The 26,192-nt window shown below is 41.1% G+C and overlaps 1 protein-coding gene across 7 annotated transcripts in view; it reads right to left on the bottom strand.

Moving 5' to 3' along the window:
* UTRN (utrophin) overlaps positions 1-26,192 on the bottom strand; it is a 504,099-nt gene that overhangs the window by 105,657 nt on the left and 372,250 nt on the right. For all 7 annotated transcript variants that reach the window (XM_028510941.2, XM_036024842.1, XM_036024843.1 and 4 more), the window contains one exon: positions 10,890-11,019. In XM_028510941.2, the coding sequence (XP_028366742.1) occupies positions 10,890-11,019 (130 nt within the window). The remainder of the gene's footprint in view (positions 1-10,889; positions 11,020-26,192) is intronic.

Raw genomic sequence — 26,192 nt, 5'->3', positions numbered from 1 at the left:
CTAGAGCTGCTACTCAGAAAGAAAGAAAGGCTCTCTCTTCCCATCTGTTTGGCAGAAAGGAAACGTACTAACTAATCACACAGTCAGAATAAAAGTGCCTTCTACTGCGGCAGCAATCTCAGTTTGATGCAGACTTTAAACCAAGAACAGGGTGTGGTCCCTGGCCAAGCACAAAGTTGCCAGAACATGTGTGAGACAGGTAATAAGAAGCAACATGTGAAATATCAACTTATGACAATCTGGAGTAAGGAAATCGAAAAACAAATCAAAACACACACACAAAAAACAGGAAAGATGAAAATAGAGGGAAGTAATTACATTTAACAATCTTCTCGTCATCTGAAAATCAAAGAACAACATTTGCTTCCAATTTTGTGAATAGATAATTTGTGGTAAACTCTGAGATCCTCACGCACAATTGGAGGATCTTCTCCACCAGTGGTTTTGAATGCTGGTGCCCTATTAGGAACCGCCTGAGAGTTTGGCTTGTTTGTTCTTAAGTGTTCATCCCCAGGGGCCCTATACCAAAATTATTCAAAGATTCTGGCTTAGTTGGTCAAGGGTGAAGGGCAGCATGGATACGGTTTAAATGCTCTCCAGGTGAAGGTAAAGTGCTACCAGGTCAGAGCTCATAAGCTGATCACTGTGGCCCCCCCGCTGCTGACACCCAACAGGGTGCTTCCACTCCAGGGAGCTGTGTCATTCCCACACAGAGAGCATGGGCCACTAAAACCCAAGGCCAGAGACCAAGGAATCTAATTTGCATTTGAAAAGGCAGTAATAGAGGCTAATAGGAGAGACAAAGGAAACAGCAGGATAAAACCAAAAGAAAAAAAATGTACCGGCAATTCTCAGACCAGTAGCATTTTTCCTTTGTCACTCGCCTCCTGCTCCCTATTGTGAGTGTGTGTGTGTGTATGTGAGCAATTTTTTTTTGAGGGGAGGAGTATTTGTTTCACTCTTCATTCTTCCCTTCTCTTTTTTTTAGGCCCAATTCTTCCCATTTAACTGGCCAAACTTTGAGGGTAGAATTACATTTAACTTCTATATTTATATTCTTATATTTATATTATATATGTGATACATTATAAGTATTATTATATTTATTTTACAGTTATGTAATTTAAAATAAGTTTCTTTATTGTATTACAAAGATATTTAAGGAAGAATACCTGTTAAGGAGAAGAAAGAAGAAAAAAGAAAAGATTCCCTGGCTGGTGTGGCTCAGTGGATTGAGCACTGGCCTGCAAACCAAAGGGTTGCCAGTTCGATTCCCAGTCAGGACACGTGCCTGGGTTGCAGGCCAGGTCCCTAGTAGGGGATGTGAGAGGGACAACCACACATTGATGTTTCTGTTCTCTTTCACCCTCCTTTCCTCTCTATCTAGAAGTAAATAAAATCTTTTTAAGAAGATTCTTTTTTATAAAAAAAAAAGAAAAGAAAAAACATATGAGGAAGAAATGACCAATCCTACAGCTTGCTCTGTGGTCCAATTATCTTTACTCTTCTACCATGCCAACCAGTTGGATGGCATTTACACCACACTTCCCTTTATACCTGGCTCACCGGATACAGATGGAAAACCAACCTGGACCAGGAGCAGAGACTAGGATTTGTCATCAGCCCTGTTCCCACCTTGACCTTCGCTCTGAAGCAAGCAACATGACCTGCTCTTCCAAGCTGTGTCAGATGGGAACCCTATTTTCTCACGCTGGGAAAACATTTCTCTCCACGGGACTCTGTTACCCCTACTGTTCAATTACATAAGAAAGGCAAAGCTGCCCTAAGAAATCTTAACAGTGGAGGAAAATAAAAAACATCTTTCTTTGTGTGTTTATACAAAACAAATTTTAATTAAAAAAATGAAAGTATGTTTCTCCTATGAAATGACAGAAATTTATTATAATCAGCCCCGTGCTGTTTTTAATAAAGATTCCCCATATTTATTGTATTTTCTTTCTCAATTAGGGCACTGACAATGATTATCTGCATTGTGACTTTTTATTCTATAGATATTAAAGCTTATGTCATTCATCTTTTATTTCTTTCCATCTTGGTTTTGCAGGCCTCAATCTAGAGACTGGTTGTCCTCAATACATAATTACTGAACTGTGTGGGACTGAATGAAATTGTTAGTGTTAGCCTTTACTGAGAATGCTCAACTTCCTAATTTTAGGTAGAAATCATTCTACTTATTTTTTCTTCCTTCTCCTTGCACCCATGTAAAGCATTTACAGAAAGTGTTTTACTGCAGCCCTAGCTGGTGTGGCTCAGCTGGTTGGAGCATCATCCCATAAGCCAAAAGGGTGCGGCTTCTATTCCTGGTCAGGGGCATGGATATGCCTAGGTTGTGGGTTCAGTCCCCAGTTGGGGTGCATACTAGAAGCAACTAATAGATAGCTCTCTCTCTCCCTCCCCCCTTCCCCTCTCTCTAAAAACAAAATATCAATGAGTATGTTCTTGGCTGAGAATAAAAAACAGTAAAATAAAGAGCTTTACATCTATTCATTTATTTACAAAAGTGTTTTACTATGAAACAGAAGGTTTTATAAAGTCCCTTCAGCTATCTTATTTGTACTATTTGCTTTTTTTAATGTGCATGTATATCCTTACTATTGTATTTCACCCAGAGATAAAAAGAAAATATTAAGAAAACCAAACACAGAAAAACACATGTAGAAAATATAGGAAAAAAATGACCCACAGTCGCTCTTCACTCCTGGACAATTTGGAACAAGAAAAGATTAGGACATCATGTCCTAGTTCAACTTACATAATCATAGATACATCCCTTATGTCTTGGAACCTCAGTTAATATGTATAAAGCTACTGGCACATGCCTCGCCTGGCACACAGTAGGGCTTCAAAGGAGGTAATTCCTCTCACTCCTTCCATTATCATGTAATGAAGTCAGGGAAGTTTAGATATCTATGGAGATTTTCACAGATGCAAACTAAGTCAATCAGCCAATAAGAATTCGAGGGCAAAAACAATGCATCCCCACTTCTGCAGAGACACTCACTGGACTTGCTCTCTCTGTCCAACCTCTCCTGTCAGCCCCTCCACAACTCCCGGCTCCGCTTTCTCCTTCTTCTTCATGACCACAAGATGGTTTTGATTAAAACAATGGGAAATAAATTCTTTTGAAAATTTCTTCTGATTACATGATTAAGATCAACTTAATTACTTTGAAATGATCAGTGCTTAAGAGGATCCTGCCCATTGCCTGTCCTGTATGGTGACGAATGACAACAATTCATTATGAACCTGATTACAAGTACATCGTCAAGTACCATTAGCTGATTACCGTGATGTGTCTAATTACATTGATCTAATAAATTATAAAGATGACGATGGGAAGAGGCTACCCAGAGTAGATTAACCTGCTAATGTGTAGCCCAGACCTTTCAGCAGGGAAAGAATAAAGATGATACACATCCATTCAGCTGCCAAGGGGCTTCTCAAATCTTAAAAAAAAAAAAAGGTTGGCAGGGGGTGGGGGTGGCAAACATGAACAGATACATTTAGGAAAAAAACAAACTCCAAAGAAAAGAATATCTTCCACAATACCAAAATGCAAAGCATTAATGGGAAGAGGGAGGCAATAGGAATTCAGATCACACTGTGGAAGAAAATAAATGATACTTTGACCAGAAGTTAATGAAGGGAGAACTAGAGATTGAATACTTCCAAGTTACACTGTGCCTGTGAAGCAGACCAAAGTCAACACACCTAGCATTCAGCTGAGGAATAAGAAGGAACAGACCGTTAAGAAGGCCAGCCTCCAAGGAAAGGGGCAGGAACAGCAGAGAGGCCCTGGAACAGACCTCGCTAAGCAACCCGAGATCCAGCTTTCAACTTTCTGTAACTGAACATTCTCAGAATCTCCTCACATGAATGGCAGTTTTGCAGTTTATTCAAGCCAAGTATTTGCGCTGGACAGCAGCAGGCAGGTCACTGGGGGCAGGAGGGAGGTGCTAAAAGGGAACAGGATGGAACTGGAAAGCATTATGCTAAGCAAAATAAGCCAGGCCGTGAAAGACAAATACCATATCATCTTGCCTTTAACAGGAACCTAAACAACAAAACAAAGAAACAAGCAAAATATAACCAAAGACACTGAAATAGAGGACAGGCTGACAGTGACCAGAGGGGAGAGGGGAGGGAATTTCAGGGGAATTTCAAGGGAAAAGGGGAAGGGTTTACAGGAACAAATATAAAGGACACATGGACAAAAACGAGGGGGGTGGAAATGGGAGGGAGGAGGGGAGGGCTGGGAGGGTTGGCTGGGATGGGAGTAAAAGATAGAAAACTGTACTTGAACAATGATTAAAATAGAATTTAAAAACCAAAGGGGAACAGGAGAAGCTGGGAAGGTAAGTCCCAGGAAGGCAGGATATGCTTTGTTCACTGTTGCACCTTCAGGGTCTCTCTAAACCACAGGCGGCAAACACAAGGCCCAAAGGCTAAATCAGGCCTTCCACCTTGCTTTGTCTGGCCCTGGTGGCAGTGCCAAGCTCCTTGCCCCTAGTTAAGGAGTAACATTCATACAGTCCTAAAATTACATTTGGCCCTTTGAAGGCAACTGCGAAGCTGATGTGGCCCCGGGTGAAAATAAGTTTGACGGCCCTGCACTAAAATCTGTGGACAATATTATTGACTTGAAAAAATAAACTGTCCCCTTTCTCCTTCAAGAATCAAACGGCAGGAGTCTTAGATTAAAAGCCTTCCATTTCTTGCCACCTTCCTCCTGCCCATCTCTCTCCAGGCTGCTTCTGTGCAGGACTCACCAGCTCACAATTAATCAAGCTACAGAAGAAGTCCTGAGCTCTCTACCCAAGCTCAGCCACTCTTATAAAAGAACCTAAATATGTCTCATATTGACTGCCAAAATAAAGAATTTAACTGAAGAGCAATTATGCCTCTACCAAGATTACACTTTTAAAAAAATGGCGAACCCTCAAATCCACTCTTCAAGAGTACACATTGTAAGAGCACCAGCACAGTAAGTACACCACAACATTAAAAGAGTTTGACATCCTCCTATTCTTTGTTTAAATCTAAAAGCAACATCCCAGATGTTGATTACAATCAAATATATACATGTAAATTATTACCATATTTTATGAGACAATTGTGATTTATGGATGGTTCTAAGGGTGATCAGAGAACCTACAGATGGGAACAATTAATTTAAAATGTTGTGTCCATCAAACTAACCTCTGTTATCATATCATTCTCCATCAAGAATGTAGATTTGTTTCTTTGAGTCAGATTGCACTACTATGGCATTCATGGGCAGGCCAAAAGTTTTTGAAATTTTTACCCAAACAATGGACTTCCTGAGCTGGCTTATTATAGTTTGGAAAAGTCAGACGCCAGGTTTGTACCTCCATCCATATGATTTGGAACTTTCATTTGGGAAAGAACGCACTGCTGCTCTGTAGTTAAGAACACTAGGAAAGCAAGTCACATACTTTTCTGTGCTTTCCACACATTACAGCTTTACTAATTTAATTAGGACTTGCGAGGCTAATTCAATTATTGTCTTGGTCTACAGTCCTACAAGCAATTAATCTTTCAAGTTTTTATATGAAAGTTAAAAGAGACAAAGTCTAATATTGTCTAAACACCTTCTCCCTCAGTGCTAGGATGCATGCTAGGACATCAGTGAACGGGTATGGCCTTCTGTTTGGCAGCCTGCTGTTTCAATAAAGAAAATGCGACAGTACAGGGCAAGGCTAAGAGTTGCAAACATTTAATTTCTGTACAATTTTTTAAGTTGAAAAATACAGAAAATAAACCGTATCTTCTACTGAATATCTAGGAGTATCTATGATTATCGGAGGAGTTAAGGGAGTGCACCATGGTGGTGAAGAGCAGCAAGCTCAGGGACAAGCCTGGGGGTGTGTCAGCCCTGTCACATGGGCGACAGTATCTCCCAGACCCCTCAAAGGCTCAGTCTTCTCATCCATCAAATGGGTGGTAAGAAGACTCACACCTCAATGAGCCGTTACAATAACTGAAGGAATCTAGGCGTGTGTGGTGCGGGGCAGGGTGCCTGGCACACTGTAAGCACCTGGTGAGTGTTGGCAGGTGACATCCACGTTCACAAACATTTGTCTCTTCCTTTCTGGGTGCTGATTCATCCTCTATCTGATGTTAATACACGGGGTCTGCCATTCCCCCAGACCCTGAACTCCATATTACTCGGGGTGTCAACCAGAGCCCTTGCCCGGAATGTGCGGGACCTAAACAAGGGCTGCTCCTCCCTCGTGTGAGGGTGTGAGGCAGATGGTCACAGGAAAGCTAAGAAAGTGAAAACTCGTGGAGACAGGCAGAAAGGAAGACACGGAGAAAAGGCTTGTGGGTGGCATTCCTGTCCCTGTGGCCAGCTGCGTCCTCGCCCTTACCGTAATTTGGTCATGCGGTTCAATACATTACCCTTGTACCCATGAATTACAGAAAAAGGGTGTCTGTCATTTACAGTAAATGCAGCTCTAATTAATAAAGCTGTTATTACTAAAACAAAAAAAATGCAGTGTGAAAAAAATACCCATTAGTGTTACTAGACTAATTACTTAGGTTATGTGGAAATAATTATGGCCATCTTTTAAGCAGAACCTTAAGTTATACTGAGAATCAGTATAAAAGTAACTTCTATTAAACTATATGTCAATTTCATATTTTTACTCATTTAATGATCAGTGAAAATTTTATTTGCATAAGTTTGCTAATATTGGCATAAAAGGGATTGACATATCGACTGAAAAATGTCATTTGTTACTTCTTTGTTATACAAAAAAATATATGAAGCCTCATATAAAGAAAAAAGAGTCCTAATAATTGACTTTCTAAAGTATAATGCATATTTATTAATTAAACATTTAGTGGTTAAACATTTAATGATTTAAAAAGTATGCCCTGAATTTAAAAAATATATTAACTATTAAATATATACAGCCAGCTGTCAAAGACCAAAGAGGAAAAACAATAACCCATATATAATTCTTTATCTGAAAATATGATTATTATTGACCATTTATCACAGATACAATCACATACAACTATATGAAGCTGTGTATGAACAAACACATAAACAACTATACACATTACACACAGCTACAGAAGCACAAACACACTAAAGTAACATTCTATGACTATTATTTCAATGAAGCACAGTAAACTCATCAACCACACCAGGCTAAAAAGAAATAATGTTCAGACAGCCTGAAATAAAGTATTGGTTGTAGTTACAGTAAAGTCTTGACTGGAATGAACTTCAAGGAAAACTAAGGGGAAATTTATGAATGAAATAATGCAATCTTTTATTTTTGTCTTAAAATCAAAAGCTGAATAGAGTAAAAAAGACTTCCTATACCTACAAATACAATTAATTATACAATTTTCTTATTAGAGGTAAACTATCCTATGAAAGCACCAGAAGTTGTGTTTAGTAACTGATAGCACACCCACGAACCCTAACATGTGTGTGCACGCATCTGCACTGGCACGTGAGCCGGCCTGCATCCGTATGTAGAGTGGAGAGAGGGGTGCAGACCTAAGGCTCTCACTCCCCTGTGCAAACGTGACTTTTTAACCTGAACTCTAGGTAATGCATAGGTGAGAAGGCACACACACTCCCTGATAACCTCACGAGGCCAGGGGACAGGCATGGGCTAAGGCCAGCTGTGGCTGGGCCCCCATATGTCCTGCTGTCTGCCATCGCTCTGCGGCTGTGTGTTCAAGGAAATTCAAATCTGGAATTGAGTACACCAAAGGGAGGCTGGAAGAACATGTGAGAAGCCAAGAAACATTTATGCAGATTTAAGAGGTTCTTGACCCTGATAGTCAAGAAGGAGCTTGCAGGTGAGAGGCCAATGAGCAGAGAGAGGAGATAAACATGAAGGGATGAGTTAGAAACCAGCCAAAAGACTGGGCCTTACGGTCACCAACACAGATTAGTGCTCTGTTCCTGGACCTGCCCTCCTTCAGCGGATGACCTCGGTCAGCACCACAATGCTGCCTTGGCCTTTGTGTTTGTTCTTTTATTTTTATGCAAAAACACTGTATGATCTGCTGAACTCACTGAGACAGGGGAATAAGACAGTAGTTTGAGAAGTGGAAGAACAATATAAATGACAATGAGAGGTTCATTGTTCTATTGTTCTACTTTTAACACATAAACCAGGTGATTCAAATCAAATAAAAAACAATTCAACTACATTCAATGCTGTTGTATACCTTTAAACTTATACAACTTCATATATCAGTTATATGTCTGTAAAAGGGGGGGGGATAAAAATATATAACAAAACATACCTGATGAAATTCTTCGTCAGCAATTAACCATTTGGTTAAAATACCTTTTTTAACAGTATTTGTCAATTAACACATGCCTGAGAACAACTCATACCCGTGCCACTCAGTAATAACATAACACTCCATACGCTACCATTACAAATGTAAATACACAGAATACACTATAATTGATAATAGAACACAATGAAAAAAACAGGTTGAGGAGAAAAAGGGCATTGGGAAAGAAAAGCCATGGAGAGAAGTGTTCTCTGGAATAGTCACTCACAAATAAAGAGATGGCTCCATTTTGGGGTGCCCCTAGGGCACAGTTCATGTAGCAACTCCATAAATAAATGCTTATTAAGTAGAACTGAGAAGACCACTGTGTGATTTCTCCCTGCTCCATCCCCATCCAGCACTGAGTGCTTTAAGCAGTATTACACAAGATAGCCAACGTTCAGATGCTATTTCTTATGACAGAGGCACAGAAGTTGTGGCAAACAACAAAAGTATAAAAGCTATTATGGATAATTTTCTTTCATTTACTTTTAACAGCAGGTAACATCAGCCAGCATTGCAAAAAAAAAAAAAAAAAAACAGTATCAGGGAAGAAGCAAACATGACAATTGCCAATTGTAAAAAAAATCATAAAGTTACAGTGACATGACTTTTTTTCCTTGCCTCCAAATATAGTACGTGAAAGTGCGGCTTAGTGACATCCTGAACAGAACAGCAAAGTAAGAGTTCAAAAAGTAATGTGTTTTAGCCCCTTAAACTGACTGCCCACTGCGGAGGAAAATTCATATAGAGTAAAGTGAAGCTTTAGTGACATAATAACACTTTTTTTTTTTACTGCTATGAAGTAGCTTATTATAAAAAATGTTTCTTCTGTTCTCTGGAAAGTACTGGAGAAGCAAGAAGATGAGAAAAGCAGATTTAAGGTAGACTTTAAATTGGATAAGGTGAGACAAAGTGAACTTATTTTTCCTTCCAAGCTAAAAAAAAAATACAACTACAATAGCACCTCCTTTCTTGCTGCACCAACTTGGAATGTCCTGCTGGACTTCCCAGGGCTTCTCTAATCTGAACCAGCCGGCACGTCCGAGTTTCCCACTCCCACCTCCAGTGCGGGCACCAGCCCTCGGGGCCCGGGCTCGGCTAATGGACTTGCCCAACACACGGCCAGTCTGCTCCTCAGTGCTGGGCTACACTTCTGTTGGTCCTGCCCTGCGTGCTCATCCTCTTCCCTGAACCTCGTCTCTTCCTATCTTCCTTCAGATCGCTGAGCTCAGGCAGCCACACACTCAACAACTATGGAGTAGGCACCTACTACGCACATGTCTGCACATGCATGTGCATGTGTGTGTTGCACACATATTCATACATAACAGAGCACTCGGAATGATTCTTCAAAGACAGAAACAACAATGCTGAGTGACGTGCAGACTGTCAGGGTTGCTGAAAGGCGGAGACTCAACAATGACTTGGGTCCCCAGCAGGCTGACTGGGAAGACAGTGACACAACAAGGAGAAAATAAAAGCTGTCACTAGAAAAGACAGTAGGGGTGCTGTGTGTGTCCCACAGATACACACATAAAACTGGGGTTAGAGGGTCAAGAAAATCATCGCTGTGGTGGGAAATTTATTCAGACTGAAGCAGAACGTACCTGAGAAAGGCCGAGCAGGAAAATGACTACCTGTCCACATGCCTGACACAGTTCCAGCTGCGCTCAAAGACAAGAATTTCCAAATGCCCTGCCCTTGCGAGTACACAAATGCTCACGAATCACACTGCCGCACACAGCACCAGGCGGCATTTCAGCTCTGCTGTTACTATGTGAGTGAATGGTTGAAAACTATTTTGAATGGCCTGTTTATTTTCAAAAATGCATCAAAATGCTCTTATTGTGAACAATGAAATACCACAATAAAAATATAGGCTGGCGCCAAAATTCATCTCTTAAATTTACTATGTGATTTATTGCCCTTTGCTAGTAAGGTCGTTACTATATCATTTTAAACCAAAGTACATAAATAGTACAGGCTGTTGTTTTTAAATTAAATAAATTCTGTTGTGTGCCTGTAAAAAAGAAAGGCACTTTAATGTTTTATTTTAAAACATAGTCTTGAAGAACAAGTTTAAAACAATCTTACTTTATAGATATTTAAATATTTTATATATGCACTATCGTAGTTAGATACCATGTCTCTACTTGCAATTATGTACTCTGTAATTGTTTAAATATAAGGAATGTAAATTTTTATTTCTTAAAGACATTATTTTCAGTTTGAAAGTGCTTTTTAATAAATCAATTTTTCTGCGGTTAATTTCCTTTTGAAAAATGATACTGAAGTATGTATATAGTCATTTCATTTCTTTAACAGTCTGGGCATTTGTTAAATAATATTTGATTCAATTATTATTTCCAGAAGAAAAAATGTGAGTGTCAAATCCTGAAATACTGGAAGGAAATTTTTAAATATCACACCCTGAAATACTCTAGGGAAATTTCCTACTTGATTTTGGGGATTTGTTCTCTTCACACGTGTTTTTATGATGCACTAAAAAAACCAATCTCAAATCTCACCTGTTTTTGATTGTAGGTTTCTTCTCGGTTCTTCGGGGGCCTCAATCGGCTGATCAGCCAGGAAAACTCGGGCTTGGTCGATAGCATTGAGCACAGAATACTCTTTCTCCTTTAACTCACGTCTCAGCGCCTTGACAAAGAGAAGCAAAAGTTGGATTCGTAAACTAACGTGGTCAGCAAGTAATGGAACATCTTAAGTTCCACTGTGTCCCACCACACTTGACATGGGAGGGACCAATAACCAGCATTTAAGCAAAATTTGAGGTGAAAAATATAAGTTTTACACTGAATATTTTAATTATAAGTTTTAAAATGAATGATGAAATGCAAATAAAAGCAAAAAGATGAATCCTAGGAAACTTAAATATACAAAAAACATACTTCACAAGATTGTTATAGTGTATGTGAACTTACCCAAGATGTACTTTTAATGTCATCACCACTGTCAGATTGCTAAAATATAATAGCCTGTTCTAAATCACATTTTCCGACAAGACTGACTGACAAAAAAATTACATGCAATGGTACAGGAGAAGGCAATTTCATAAGTAGTAATGAGATCTTCAGAAGTGTTTTACATTCTTTGGAATATATTAAGAAAAAAATTAAGAGATAGAAACAAATTAAAGTACATGACATCAGAACTAAACCTGAGAACAAAGAAAAAAGACAGTCTCCAGTGATCTTAAAATATGTTCCATTTGTCATGCGGAAGCAATTACAATTTTTCCCTACTGAGGGGAAAATTGTTTTTCATGCAAATCTAGCAATCTCAGAAAAGTTTGTCTTCAGTACTTATACTCTTCTAAGCAGGGTTAAACTTCCACCATGATCCTGTGAAACGCTTGGTGATTAAAACTCTAATTGACTAGGATCTAAAAACAATAAAGCTCAGCCCATGACCATTGAAAGATAAGAGTAAATGAAGATCTTCTCATGTGCTATTTTAATGCTGTAGCTAAATCAAAACTGTGGTTAACATTGTTATCCTCTTAAATTAGGCATATAAACACCTGCCCACTCCAATATTTTGCTTTTAATGCAGTTCCCTGATAACACGTTAGGAAAATTCAATTTTGTTTGTTTTCTAAAATATCACACTCCAGCAGTACTTTAGCATCAATACAGTCTTTCCTTCTGAATGTAACAGTTGTTTTTAATAGCATTTGACATTACTATGTTGGGATGATAAGATATTTCCAAGCTAAATCCTCATTTTCCACAGTAAATAAAAAGTAAGCTTTAAATATCTACAAATACCAGGCTATTTACCTGCTGTAAGAGAACTGCAGCTAAACTGTAACAAAGTTGGGAAACACCATCGCAGGTGTGGGGGGGGGCGGGGCGAGAAGAAGCGGGAGGCGGAGACCGAGAGGGAGGGACGGAACGCCGGTTTTCTGTGATAAGCATTGTAAATATTTTTGACTTTTAAATTGTGTATAATTATGACTGATTAAAAACCAAAGCTGAAAGAACAAAAGTGAACACCAATCCACAACTCAGACACGGTGATAAAGTACACAATGTGAGAGGAAATTAAACTTTGTTTAAAATCCATAGATAACACTTATGTGTCCCTTCTGTCACTTATATAACCAAACACTGGCCGTGAAGCAAGCACGAGGCAATAAGTTCTAGGTCAATTATCACCTAAGAACATGAAATGGCTATTTTGGGGGAAAAGTGACTAAACCCCCATCATCTCTATTTAAGAAAGGCAGGTTGCAAAAAAACTACCAAGGCAGGACACCCCCGGGGAACAAGATGATCTTTGGACATTTACAGTGTCTGATATACAGAAACAAAGGAGACACATGAAAATGGGGAAAATGCATTTTTAATCCAGAAATACACGCGCACACACACACACACACACACACACATGTTTACAGGTCTTAATTATGCCTTTAACATAGATTATTGTTACAGCAAGAAACTCCATTACTTCCCAAACCAACTGGACGTATAAAACAATGACATGAGTAAGCATGTCACCTAAAAGACAGCAGTGAGAAACAAGAACAGAAGAATTCCTAAAAATTTTAGTGGTCAAGAGTATGTATCCCCCAACCCCAATAACCTAACCAGTAAACGTGGGGACAGTAAAGAACTTTAAATGATGTTCTCGGGCCGTGCTAGCTTTCTTCCCTGTGAAAGGGAAGCGCCAGCAATGCACCCACTGAACACAAGCTCCCGGAAGGAGCTGGAACCCCTCACGCTGGTTCATCAGAGAGGATGAAGGGCTCACACACAGTGTCTAGGGACTTGGCACCAATGAGAAACCAGGAAATACCAACGGGTTGTTGAGGAGGAAGGAAGTAAAAGCTAAGGGAAGACAGACACTAGGGGAATGTGACTCAGAGAAGGAAGAACAAAAGCAGGCCAGGTCCAGAGGAGACGACTCTGGGGCATGTCTTTTAGAGTGTGAACCCAGACCTTATGGTGGAGGGAGAAGGTGACACGAGTCACGTGACGTGGGCATACAGAAGTTTCTGACTGGGAGTTCCAGATCATTATTAGTCCTCACAGTGTGCTTTGGGTAGGGCTGTGGGGTGGGGAGATGGCAAAAACAGATTTGTCTTGAAATTATTTTTAGAATTTAGAAAAATCCAATGGAAAAATGCATTTGTCTACAGAAAGGATACTGGGGAAAACTGACCTGTCAACTCCTTGGCGGCTGGGACTTTATCAGTTAACATGGATGCTCTCACCATGGCTCATTTCCCTGGAGGACAGCTGGCTCTGCCCAGGAAGCTCTCTCCCCAGATGTCCCCATGGCAGGTTCCCTCTTCCCATGAGGCCCGCCCACCCACCTTATTAATGGAGCGGCCCACCCTTCCACTCGCCTGGCCCGTCCCCATGCCTCTGCCTCACCATTGGTGTATTTCCTGTACCTATCACCTCGTCCCATTCAAGGAAAGGATCTAGTTATTATGTTTATTGTTTATCTTCTGTCTCAGATAAAATATAATCCCCACAAGGCCAAGGGCCTGTTCTGTTTTTGTCCACTGCAGTGAGAAAGGCACCCACCCACGTGGATGCCTCGGGAGCTTCGGTGGCTCTGAAACGCTTCCTGGTGAAGGTGGTGTCTAAGCCGAGTCTTGCAGAGAGAGAAGGGGTACTTTCAACAGAGGAAACCAAACACCAGCAGAAGAGCAAGAGAGTGTGACAGTGGGCACTCAGGGAGCAACAAACATTTACTGCTGATAAAGCAGCAACAGCTGAGGCTGAAGAGGTGGGCAGGCATCAGGGCTAAAGACCGCGCTGTAGTGTCCCAAGCATTGGAGACTTGGTGCTGGGGAGCCACTGAGGAGCCAGTCAAGCAGGGAGTGGGGAGTGACGGTCGGATCTACATTTTTGTCTTTTATAATATCGTTGTCAGGTCTCCTAGATCCATGCAAAACAAATTTGAGTCTGAGAAAGCTGCCCAGGATGGGAGAATCTAATTTTCCTTCCTGACCACATTAAATTCCAGCACTTCATAAGGCAATCCGCTCTGCGCAGGGCTGTCAGGAACTGTCTCATGAACACGCTAAGGTGGGAAAGCAGAAGAGGCAAGTGTGGGCACGTAGGAACCACGCCAAGTAAGTAAAAATGTGGGGCTCCAGCCCCAAAGCCAATTCGATAACCAAATATCCGAGAAAATGGCATACATTTAATAATATCTATGCATCCTCCATTTTGCAAACTTAACTTTGTTGTTCAATTTGTTCTGTTTCAATTATATTTAATTGCATGTCAGAAATGGGCTTAACTTTCAACAGCATGACACATATAGTCATTTCACCACCCTTTACCTCTCAATTAGACATGAAAAAAAGGCAGCATTTCCAACCACCTGGTGAACATTAATGATAAGATAATTGCATTCCAACAGAGTTGTTTTGTACACATGGCTACAAAGTGGCATTCAGCTTTAGGCTCTGATACCACCTGACTTATACATGGACTGCTTTAAATGAGTGTAACATAATCTCATTGGAATTTTTCTTATTTAATGACCTTATATTTTCATTCAAAACAATTCTCTTCTCAGACAATAACAAGTATTGACAAGGATGTGAAGAAGCTGGAAGCCTCACTGGTGCTGGTGGAACGATGAAATGGCACAGCCACTTTGAAAAACAACTAGGTAATTCCTGAAACTGTCAAACACAGAGTTACCATATGACCCAGCAATTCCACTCCTAGCATATCTACCCAAGGGAACTGAAAGCATATGCCCACATAAAAAACGTGTACGTGGATGTTCACAGCAATATTATTCACAGTAGCCAAAATGTGGACACAACTGACACATACACCATTTGGTCAATGGATGAATAGAATGTATATCCATAGAGTGGAATCTCATTCAGCAACAAAAATGAAATACCAACACATGCTACAACCTGGGGGAATTTGGAAAATACTATGCTACATGAAAAAGAGCAGACACAAAAGCCCAATACTACAAAATGCCTGAATAAGGTAAGTGTGCAGAGACAGAAGGTAGATTAGTGGTTGCTTAGGATGGGGAAACAGGAGGAGCTATGGGCGTGGGGGGGGGTCACTGCTCATGGGTCTAGGGTTTCTTTTCAGGAGAATGAAAATGTTCTACAACTAGATTGTGATGGTGGTCATATGACTCGGGAAATAGACCAAAAGCCACTGTGCTATACATTTTAATGGTGTATATTTTATGTTACATGAATAATATCTCAAGTTGTTATTAAAATAATTCTGTTCTTTTTCTTAAAAAAAGTGCTGTAGATAATCTGCTTATTTTCTTACCTCTTTTCCCATCCACCTGGAAAGTAACAGCTCCTCCCACACATTTAGTGTGCCCTCACCTCACTGTTTCCAGAGCATTCTGTATTCCCAACACAGCTCATCCCAATACATTGTCAGTTCTTCCAAGGTAAGGCTCATGTCTTAATCATGTGAAGTTCTCCTCAAAGCCCACCTAGATACATGAGGGGGCACCCAGAAAGTGGAATTTATTTATTAAAGATTGTGTATTTAGGCTTATATGTTTAAACTTCAAGCACCTTCAAAGTACTCTCCATTTGATGCAATACACCTATTGAGACGATTTTTCCTCTGCTCAAAACAGTTTTTGAACTCATCTATTTTGATGCTTTTATTGCTTCTGCCATTTTTTGTTTTACCTCTCCCACACCGACAAGACATTTCCCTTTAGGGATGTTTTCCATCCAGGGAAACCAAAAAATAGTTGCTCTGATGAGATTGGGTGATCGGGGAGGATGGAGCATGGGGGTCACACTGTTTTTGATCCAAAACTGCTGAACACTCAGCAAGGTGTGGGCAGGTGCGCTCATAAATCACCCATTATGAAATGGGCAAACGCATTCAGAGAGTCCTCAAAAAAATTGACTGAAGCCAGGACGCAGCCTCTCACAACAGCACCAGCTGGTATACTGATCGAGATGGGTTCCTAGAACACTCCCCTAGTGGGGCAAGCCTGTACTACAAGGAGCCCACCCTCCAGAAGATAATTCCAGCTTTTCTGGTCTCTCCTCGTATGTAGAGAATACTCAATACGTGCTTGGGAAACAAGGAATAAAAGAAGGACTGCTTTCAGAATTAAATACGATGTAGAACCTCAAAATATACCAAAAATCCCCCAAGTCTTATTATCCTAAATTGGAGTAACTATTGAATTCCATTTATCTCTGGATTATTTGAACTATCTAATTTGTAAATTATTGGTAAATAATTTTCAGATGCAAAGTTAGTTTTCTCCTATCATCTGTCAGCTAATAAGTACCAAGTATTTCAGTTTGCTGTTGGTCATTATTTTATTAACAGCAGATATCCTTTTCTCTCCCTAGATAAACAAGGAACTGAGTTCACTAAAAAAAAAACCAAACAGTGGTATGAGCCCATTCTATCTACCCCTCTTTAACACTTTCTAATCCATGAGGTAACTGCCTAGGGCATAGTTTCATACAGTTTCAAAACTATTGCAGTGATTAGATTGAAGGTTATAGCCACTATCATCACTGTGTATCAAACCCACCTAAAATTACTGGTTTGGGACAATGATGAGTTATTTTTCACAATTCTGTGGGTTGGCAACTTGGCCAGCAGGACAGCTGGTGCCACCAGAGATCACCCCCGAGGCAGCCGTCGCCTGAGGCTTGAATGGGGTTGGAAGTCCAAGGCGGCCTCACTCCCAGGTCTGGAAATGACTGCTGGGGAGAGGCTGGAGCACCTCGGTTTCCCTCCTCATGGTGTCAAACTGCCCAGTCGGCCGGACTGGGCTTCTTCAAAGCGCCATGATGAGTGTTCATCCCAAACGGCAGAGCGACAGCCACAAGATCTCTTAAGGCACAGGCGGTAGGACAGCTCTGCCCACTAACACTTTCTACAATGATAGAAATGTTTCAAAGCTGTGCTGGGCAATACTGTAACCACTGGTTGCTTGGGACAATTTTGAACTTGAAATAGGGCCAGTGCAAATGAGAAACTAAATTTTAAATCTCATCGAATTGGAATTGATTTAATTCTAAGTATAAACGGTCACATGGGGCTGAGGGTCGCCGTGCAAATCAGTGCAGTTCTAGCATCTGCACAGCACTCCCACCGCGTCCCGCTATTTAAAGCGAGTCATGAGGCCAGCCCAGGTTCAAGAGACTGGAGAAATGTGCTGACTTTCTTGCTGCGGGGAAGAGCAAGAAGGATCCCGTGCAAAGGGGCTGGATACCGAGAAGCATGGCTGTAGCATGGGCTACAGCGATCTACCACACAGGCTAAGGGGCAAACCGAGGGCCAGGGCAGGCGTGGGGGTTAGTTACATTTAATGCAAGTGGTCACGAAGGCATCCCAGAGACAGTGGTATTAGGACAAAGACCTCCACACTGCAGACATCTGGCTTCCTTGCTGACGCACCCTTGGCCACACACCTAAAAGAGTGCTCCGTGTGGCCACCTGTCACAAAGCTTACGCATCCTCCATTCTAGGCAGTAGAGAGAATCGGCTTAACAAGGAAAAAGAAATGCAACAATGTCAAAAAATAAAATTGAAACTCTATTTTCAAGGCTGTATGTTCTAAGGTCATTAATGTAAGGGAATATACAGCCTCAGATATCTCAAGAGTCAAGAATAATAAATGGAGACCAGCATAATCATGGCCATAACAAAATGTTCAACTTCTCTCCCATGCAAAGGTGGCATGAGGGTATATTGGCATTTTTCCAACCAAAAATTCCAGCAAAATAAAAAGGTCAAAACAAATATTACAGTCACACAATCTATAAGGAAATATGCCGGGCACGGGAGAAAACGGCATTTACTAAGCCATGACCCCAACTCTTGAGGAATTTATACTAGTCTAAAGAGGGGAGAATAATGCTGATGAGGACGTTGGGAGAACCACAAACCTCCGAGACAGGTATAAATAGGGCCCTAGGGAAACACACAGGGGCAGGAGGGAGCTGGAGAGGAGGTTGCCAGACACCTGCTCAAAAGTACATCAATTGTGTACAAAAAAGAAACTGGAATTAGATTAAAGGTAATTTGGGTAAAAGGAATTCAAATAAACAGAATAAATGGGTGCAGTAATCAAGTGTCTCATTGTTCTCCTATCATCTGCATGCTCACTTAAACCAAATGAATCCTTGGAATGTCAGCTTAATGAAGACCCGATTCAAACACCAGACTTCAACTACTAAAATCACAGTGTTCCTTCACAGTGATGTCTGTGAGCCCAGCCTTTAGTGGATCTCACCTTTACTGCCACTTCTCTGCCCGTTTCAAAGTCAGCGGGCATTTTGGTAGCAGCTGGTGCTCCTCTCCCTTGCCAGAGAGCAGAGAAAATCACTCCTTACTCAACTCTAAGTGCCCAGAAAGATTCTCAAGGATCCTCCTGTAGTAGCCTGTTACGAATCAGTGGGAAGAGCAGGGGATAAGGAGGTAAAAGGAAGTGATGGGCAGAGCTTAAGTCAACAAGTCTCACAGGTCAATCAGCTATTCTTTACTTTCACCATGACCATGGCATCCGCTCAGCAAATGGCCATGATGTTACCAGTTATTCCTGTCAGCACAGGACCCTGCAAGTCTCTTAATATGAAAGCAGGCTCAGCAACACCCTGCAGGAAGGAGAGGAATCAGGGCCAGCCTCTTCTGTCCCAAACTGGTGACCTGTCATACTGGACAGAGACAAGGGGAGAAGAAGATGTACAGGTGTGTGCTAAACCTGGGGCCACCCCCTCTCTTTCCCATTACAACCGTCTCCCCTTCTTTCTTTAATCTAAAGCCATCACGGAAACTGTCTGTATATCAAGTGCCAAAATTCACTGGGGTACACTTGCCTTCACATTTTCTAGATAATATTAAAATCGTACATAAATCAGATCATTTTGCTCTCTGGTCTAAATGGTGTCCTGGTGCACTTAAAACAAATTCTAAACTACTGGACAGATCTGGACCTCCCTTGCTCTCTCCCTCCTCCACTGCTAGCACACTCTGATCTCTGGCCGCCAAGTCTTTACTTCCACTCCTGTAACACGCCCAGCTGTGTCTGCCTCGTGGTCTTCACAATGCAGAAAGCTTTTGCGTCAAATCTGCAATGGCTGGCTCCGCCTCATTACGTATTTAGATTGCAACACTGAATACCTATACCTGTTGGGTGGCTGGATGAAGAAATGAGTAAACTGACTTGAAAGAGAAAAGGGGAATCTGGATGGAACTGGACAGCGTTAGACTAAGTGAAATAAACCAGGCAGTGAGTGACAAATACCATATGATCTCACCTCTAACTGGAACCTAATCAACAAAACAAACAAGCAAGCAAAATGGAACCAGAGACACTGAAATTAAGAACAACCTGACAGTAACCAGAGGAGAGATGGGAGTGGGTAATGAGGGGAAGGAAGGAAGGAAGGAAGGGTTTTCAGGGACAACTGTAAAGGACACATGGACAAAACCAAGGGAGGGAGGTGGGTTTGGCTGGGGTAGCGGGGGAGTGATGGGGGGCAAACACAGACAACTGTAATTGAACAACAATAAAATAATTTTAAAAAACAAAAACAAAAACAACAAAAAAATGAAAGAAAAAGGGGGGTTTGGCCCTGGCTGGCATAGCTCAGTGGATTGAGCGTGGGCTGGGAACCAAGGTGTCCCAGGTTTGATTCCCAGTCAGGGCACATGCCTGGGTTGCAGGCCATAACCCCCAGCAACCGCACATTGATGTTTCTCTCTCTCTATCTCCCTCCCTTCCCTCTCTAAAAATAAATAAATAAAATATTTTTTAAAAAACTTAAAAAAAAAAAGAAAAAGGGGGGTTTGAAGAAGGAAAAATGGGAGTAGCTCATAAGAGCTGCTCTGTGGAGGACATCAGTATGAAATAACTCCAAGGAGAGAGCAGAGAATTCATCTCCTTACAGCTCTTTATAGAAACAGTCATTTCTTAGGCCACAATGTCTGTGGTCTTTCTCAGTAATGTCACTGACAAAGTCCCCGGTCAAAGTCAAAGAGATCCGCTAGGGTCATCCTTCCCGACCTCTACAAACCCAGTTCCAATGCCACCTCCCCAAGGCAGAAACGTCACCTGGCTCCCCTGCAGAGCCAGCCCTCCCCCCTGTATGTCTCTCCCACTCTTGGCGTCTGCTTTGCTGGGGCACTCACCACACGTGCCTGTCCCGGCCTCTCCGCACACCTGACTTCTACATCACACAGCATGAACTACTCTCTGAAGACCCATATCTATGCTATGCTCCAGAAGTTAGAATGGAAACTCGGTGTATGTGTGTATGAAAGAATAAGGAGACATTTAAAATAACTTTTTGTAGTGTTGTAAAATCATATAGAAATTTGCAACCAAATCCATGTGCCACAGCCCAGCAGGTACCATGTAGGACACACTCACCCATGTGAGTCCTTGGGTTTGTGCCACAACCTCCCTGCGTGTTGCTAACAAATCTCTCATTCTACCTAACTGCACAGGTGAGGCAGTGACTATAAACACATTCTGAAACTACTCAGTGCTACTGTTACAACACGCTAATCTCATGTCTTACCGTTGTCCTTCAAAACTGAATTTCTCTCCTCAGCCTCCGTGCAGTTATGCATGGAGGAATCAGTTCTAGCTGTGTTATCTCCAGTTTGGAGAACCAATATCAGTACACAACTCTCTATTAGCAGGAACAACTGAATTTACCTCTTCTAAGGGAGAAATTATTTCCTTATGAGAAAAATGGAATTAAGTGATCCTCTGAGATTAAGCCAAAATGTTTGTTAAGCATAAACCTGAGGTGCAAGCCTATGTCACTTTCCATTTTTAGAGAGAAAACAAATAAATGTTGTGTCTTTTTGTGAACCAATCTGTACCAGAATAAAATAGTACTGCAAACCTCTTTGGAGGTAAAAATGGTTAGCCAGATTGCATTACACACACTAATTTGATAGCAATACCAAATTTCTTCAACTGATCAGTTTAACAAACAACGGACCACTTTTCCCTGCCCTTCTATGTGCAATTAAATCAAAGCATCCAATCAGTTCGCCTCTTCCTTCTCTGTGGGAGAGAAGCTTGAGTCGGACATCTGACATCCTAAACCTCTCTCCAGATTCCCATACTGACATAAAATACAAGCATTTTCATGAAAAAAAAAAAAACATTCACCAGCAAGAGGGACAAAAATGAGAAATCACAGGCAAGAATTGCAGTGAAACTTCACTTTCATATGTTGCTGGAGGCAGAAAATTGGTTCAATCATTTGGGAAAGGAGGTTGGCACTCTATCAAGAGTCATTACTATGTGCATATTATGTGAAACAAGGATTTTACCACTGGGAATATGTCCTAAAAAAATAATCCAAAAAAAGGCTACAAACACAAAACTTTTCATTATAACATTATTTATGATTAATAAAAATTTAAATCAACTTAAATACCCAACACCTGGAAAATATTTAGGTTCACTAAGGCATGGCTACACTAGGGACCATTATGTAACCTTGAAAAATTATTGTAGTAATGACTACATAGCAGCACGAACAGGCACGGCATCCATCCACGTGGCGAAGACAGGATCAAAACCTACGGACTCTATAAAAACTGTTTGAAAGGTGAATACGCAAAAAGGAAATGATGCAAAATGAAAATGCTTGTGTTAGTCATGAAACTATGACCATTTTTTATTTCATAAAAACTATGATACGTTATTATTTTCATAATTAAAAATTATACTTTTAAGAAAAGAATGTCAAATAGAATCAAGTTCATTTATCTTTGAAATTATTGAACAAATTATGACATTTAAAGAGCAGTTATTTAAAACTGCAAGTAATTTTAGAAGCAAAGTTTTATTATCTACAACAATCATAATACTTTTCCATATGCTTTATTTCAATAATATCTCTGAAGCTAGGTTTATTTATAAATTGTAGTATGTGACAACACAGTTGCTGAATGAGAGAATCCATGTGTTTAAGGAGCTCCCTGGGTTTGCTAAGAATCATAAATCTTCAAATTTTCAGTGTCAAATTTCTACATGAGAGAAACGCACAAACACTGGGACAGCCTGGCGGTATTCAGCACAAAAGGATAAAGTAATAAGCTATATTTTAAATACTATCTCAACAATCAAATGCTTGCCAGTTCTTTCTCTCTCCTATGAAAATCTTTCTAACTCTTGTTTTGAATAGCTTAGGCAGTATTAAGACAGGCAAAAGATAACCTCTTAGCTGACTACAATATTAAAGCATAAAGTATAATGGTATTCACTAATTTTCTTACAATTTCAAGTATGTCATGTAATTGAAACTATGTCTAGCTCTTGAGAAAAGATCGTTGCTTACTTTTTGCCGGCTATTCCCTTTATTAAAGATTATGCTATTTAGAGTAGAATTATTATCAAAATGTAATATACTCCCAAACATGAATAAGGAAAAAGGGATTGGAGAGAGATAAGAAAGAACACTCACACCAAAGGACGTGTTATCTTCGGGTATATTTCATTCATTCAACATTCAACAACTATCTCTTGGGCATCTTGAGTGCCAAACACAGACAAAGAGACAACAGAAAATAAAAAGTAGTTATACCTGAAAATGATAAATGCCACCGAAAAAAAACAGAATAGGGTAAGAGAGAGTAGGAATGCTGGGAAGGAGGTTACAATCCAAATAGAGACGTGTGTGTAGGCTTCATTGGGAAGATGCCATCTGGCAAACATTTGGAAACAGTGGAGGTAACCACGTGGCTGTCAGGGAGAGAGAATTCTAGGCATGGTGGGTAGCATGGAGCGGTGGCTGAAGGCACACCAAGAGGCCAGATTGGCTTACACCTGGTTGTGAGAGCAAAAACAGTAAAAATGAGGTGAGCAAGGTGTGAAGAGGAGGTAGGTCTGATCATAAAGTTTCTTAAAAACCATTCTGAGGACTGCAACTTTTATTCTGAGTTAGACAGACAGCCACTAAAAACTTCTGACTTATTTGAATGGGACTACACTGGCTGCTGTGCTAACATGAAACACACACTGGTGATTGTAGCTATAAATTGTTACAGGTAGTCAGATTCAGATTCTATATTTTGAACATAAAACCAACAAGACTTCCCAACAAACAATATGAGAGAAAGACAATATTGAAGAAATTACTGTTTTTTTACCTAACAACTGGAATAGAATTCTACCAATTGAAATGGGGAATACTGAGTAGAAATTTGAGGAGGCGAGTTCAGGAATTCAGTATGAATATATTAAGCTGGAGATGTATACTAGAATCCCAATGAGAGCTGACCTGTAAGCAGATGTAAATTGGGGAGTGGTTGGCACAAAGATGGCTTGTGAAACCAGGAGACCAGAGGAGTTCAGGAAGGAATAGAAACAGAGAAGCTGACATGGCCTGACCCCTGGTGCACCCCAAGTTTAGGAGCTTGAGGGAAAAGGAAGAATCTGCAGAGGAGACTGAGGAGGAGCTACCAGTGGGGTGAGAAGGAAATCAGGAACACACCAGTGACCTAACAGTTAAGCCGAGAGGCAGAACAGAAGAGCAGCCAGTGAGTCACCAGCAAAGGGAGGGCTGAAAGGCAGCCACTAATCCCAACCCAGCCAACACCAACAAACACACATCTCCAGCCACGATGAGGGGCATGGAAGGGAGTATGGGGGCTCAGAATGGTTGACTTACTTGAGGGGAAAGAAGGTACTTAAAGTAAGTTTTAAGAGGCTTTCGTTATTGTAAAAGTGTTGCTTTACGTATGCCAAAACATGAGTGTACGTTAATGTTTTCCCTCTCGATGTGAGCAAGTCTGGCTATGCAGTGTGCAGAGCCCAGTGCAAAGTGAAAGCCAGGGCCCCCTGTCCAACAGTGCTCAGCATTTCTAGGGGGCGGCAGCAGGGCAGTAAACCAAGTTCGGGGCCCTCCAGAGCAAAGCCCAGTGCGGTCCTGACGGCGTGGGACACGCCCAGGAAGCTGGCCCCAGACATAAGGCATCTGTCCTATAGCAAACAGAAATACTGCTGGTACACAGGCTTCCTTTGCTTTTGATTTCAAAAAAGCACTGCTTATGGAGGAATACAGAGAAAAATAAATGATACCAACATAAGGAGGATCTGTTGGAATGTAATTTGTTTTTTTTTTTTTTCACCAACTTGGTTTCAAAGCTAAATCAGCATATAGGGATCTGAAGTCATTATAATACGACGGCAAAGAAGGGCAGAAGAGTCATTAAATTTGATAGCACTAATAAAACCACATGAAAAGGGGGAAAGGAAACAGGCTTATTTTCATTGGTATGCAGATGCAATTTAAACAAAAAATCTTCTTCCTAGTGCTTAGAAGTTCCGGTTAACATCCCTAAATGAAAATTTAATATATAAAATTGATTCTGGTTCCATCCCATTGACATAAAAAATGATGCCTCAATCAGAATGCTAAGTATGAATGCTGAAACTAAGATAGGAATTCTCCAGCTTCTCAGAGAGATACAGCATCCTTTCCTATATTTTTAAAAATACATGCGCACGCAAATGTGTATCTTTACCCAGCAAATGTGTTCCTCATTCACTGCTATAAAGTACGGTATTAGGTGCTGAACTTGCATTCCCTTTCTCGTCCAGTCTTATTCAATGCGTAATCAGAACGGGAGGTGAACTGCCCCCTCACGCGATTGTATACTTCAAGGCATACCATGGCTAGTTTGGAGCATTTTCCTGCCAGAAGCTTTAGTAAAAATGTGTAGTGCATTCTTATTCCACGGTCTCTTCTAGCCCAGAGGCAGCTTGCTTTATGGAGCACTACCCAACCTTGCCAAGTACAAATACTCATGGATGATCTGTGCCTCCCCGGCTTCCATTCGTGCTCACCACACAGGGCTGTGCTATCTACTGTCCTGACTCCTTTTCAAGCTTCTCAGGTCTCTGCTGCTAGAGGGTGACACCCGCGACAGCAAAAACTGATGCACGCCCAGTACCCAGAGAAGTATGTGGCAAACATACTTCCTGAACAAAGAAAGAAACTGTTAGATAAATGAAATTGTCTCTGGACTCAGCTGGTCCAGAGGCAGTTCCCTAGGAATGGGCTGAATCAAGGGGCGGACTGTATTGCTTGGTTTTACAGACCCTATTTCTTGACGACACTCGTGGCCCACTGTTCATTTCCCCACCAGAGAGAGAAAGCTATCAGGCTGCCTTGATTCTCCCTCTAAACTTGGATAAACCCTCTGAGGTGGGGTTCCAGTTGTACCTGCCAGGTTTAGGCAACAAGCTGGACCACACATGCCTAAGTGGGATGAGCTGCTGCTTCTGTTTCCTAACAGACTGTGTGGTGCTGTGCATTCGATATTTGATAAGAAGGCAGTCAACATAGGTAGCAAAGTAGGAGGGGAACTTGGAAATTAATTTTAAGCAATTCTAGCAAAAGGCCAATTTCCCACCTTAGCTAGCCTCATAGAACAGCTAGACCTTGAAATTACAGGTCTGCAGCACAGGGCGGGGGGGCGGGGGGCCGGGGGCGGGGGCTGCGGTGCGGGTGGAATCTCAGATTGCTTTACCAGGGGAAACACTCACACAAAAACATACACACACACTAAATTTTATGGTGGGGTGTTGATGCTTTAAAGATGACGTTCAAATTTGTTATTTTAAGAAGTTTGCTGATGTATCTTGGCAACTCAGTTTAAGAGCCTAATGTCCTGACTCAGATACTGAGATTTGAATATAAGAATTATATCTGGATTAAGCAAAGGACAGAGTAGCCCTGAGGGAATGGACAAACCTACAAGAAATTTTACCTGAATCATACACCTTGGATTGTTCCAGATGATTTCTTTCTCTAAAATCAAACATTCCTTCTG

The sequence above is a fragment of the Phyllostomus discolor genome, chromosome 4 (assembly GCF_004126475.2).
Source record: "Phyllostomus discolor isolate MPI-MPIP mPhyDis1 chromosome 4, mPhyDis1.pri.v3, whole genome shotgun sequence".
NCBI lineage: Eukaryota > Metazoa > Chordata > Mammalia > Chiroptera > Phyllostomidae > Phyllostomus > Phyllostomus discolor.
The sequence above is the reverse complement of the archived record's forward strand: the minus strand, read 5'-3'. Positions and strand labels throughout refer to the sequence as shown.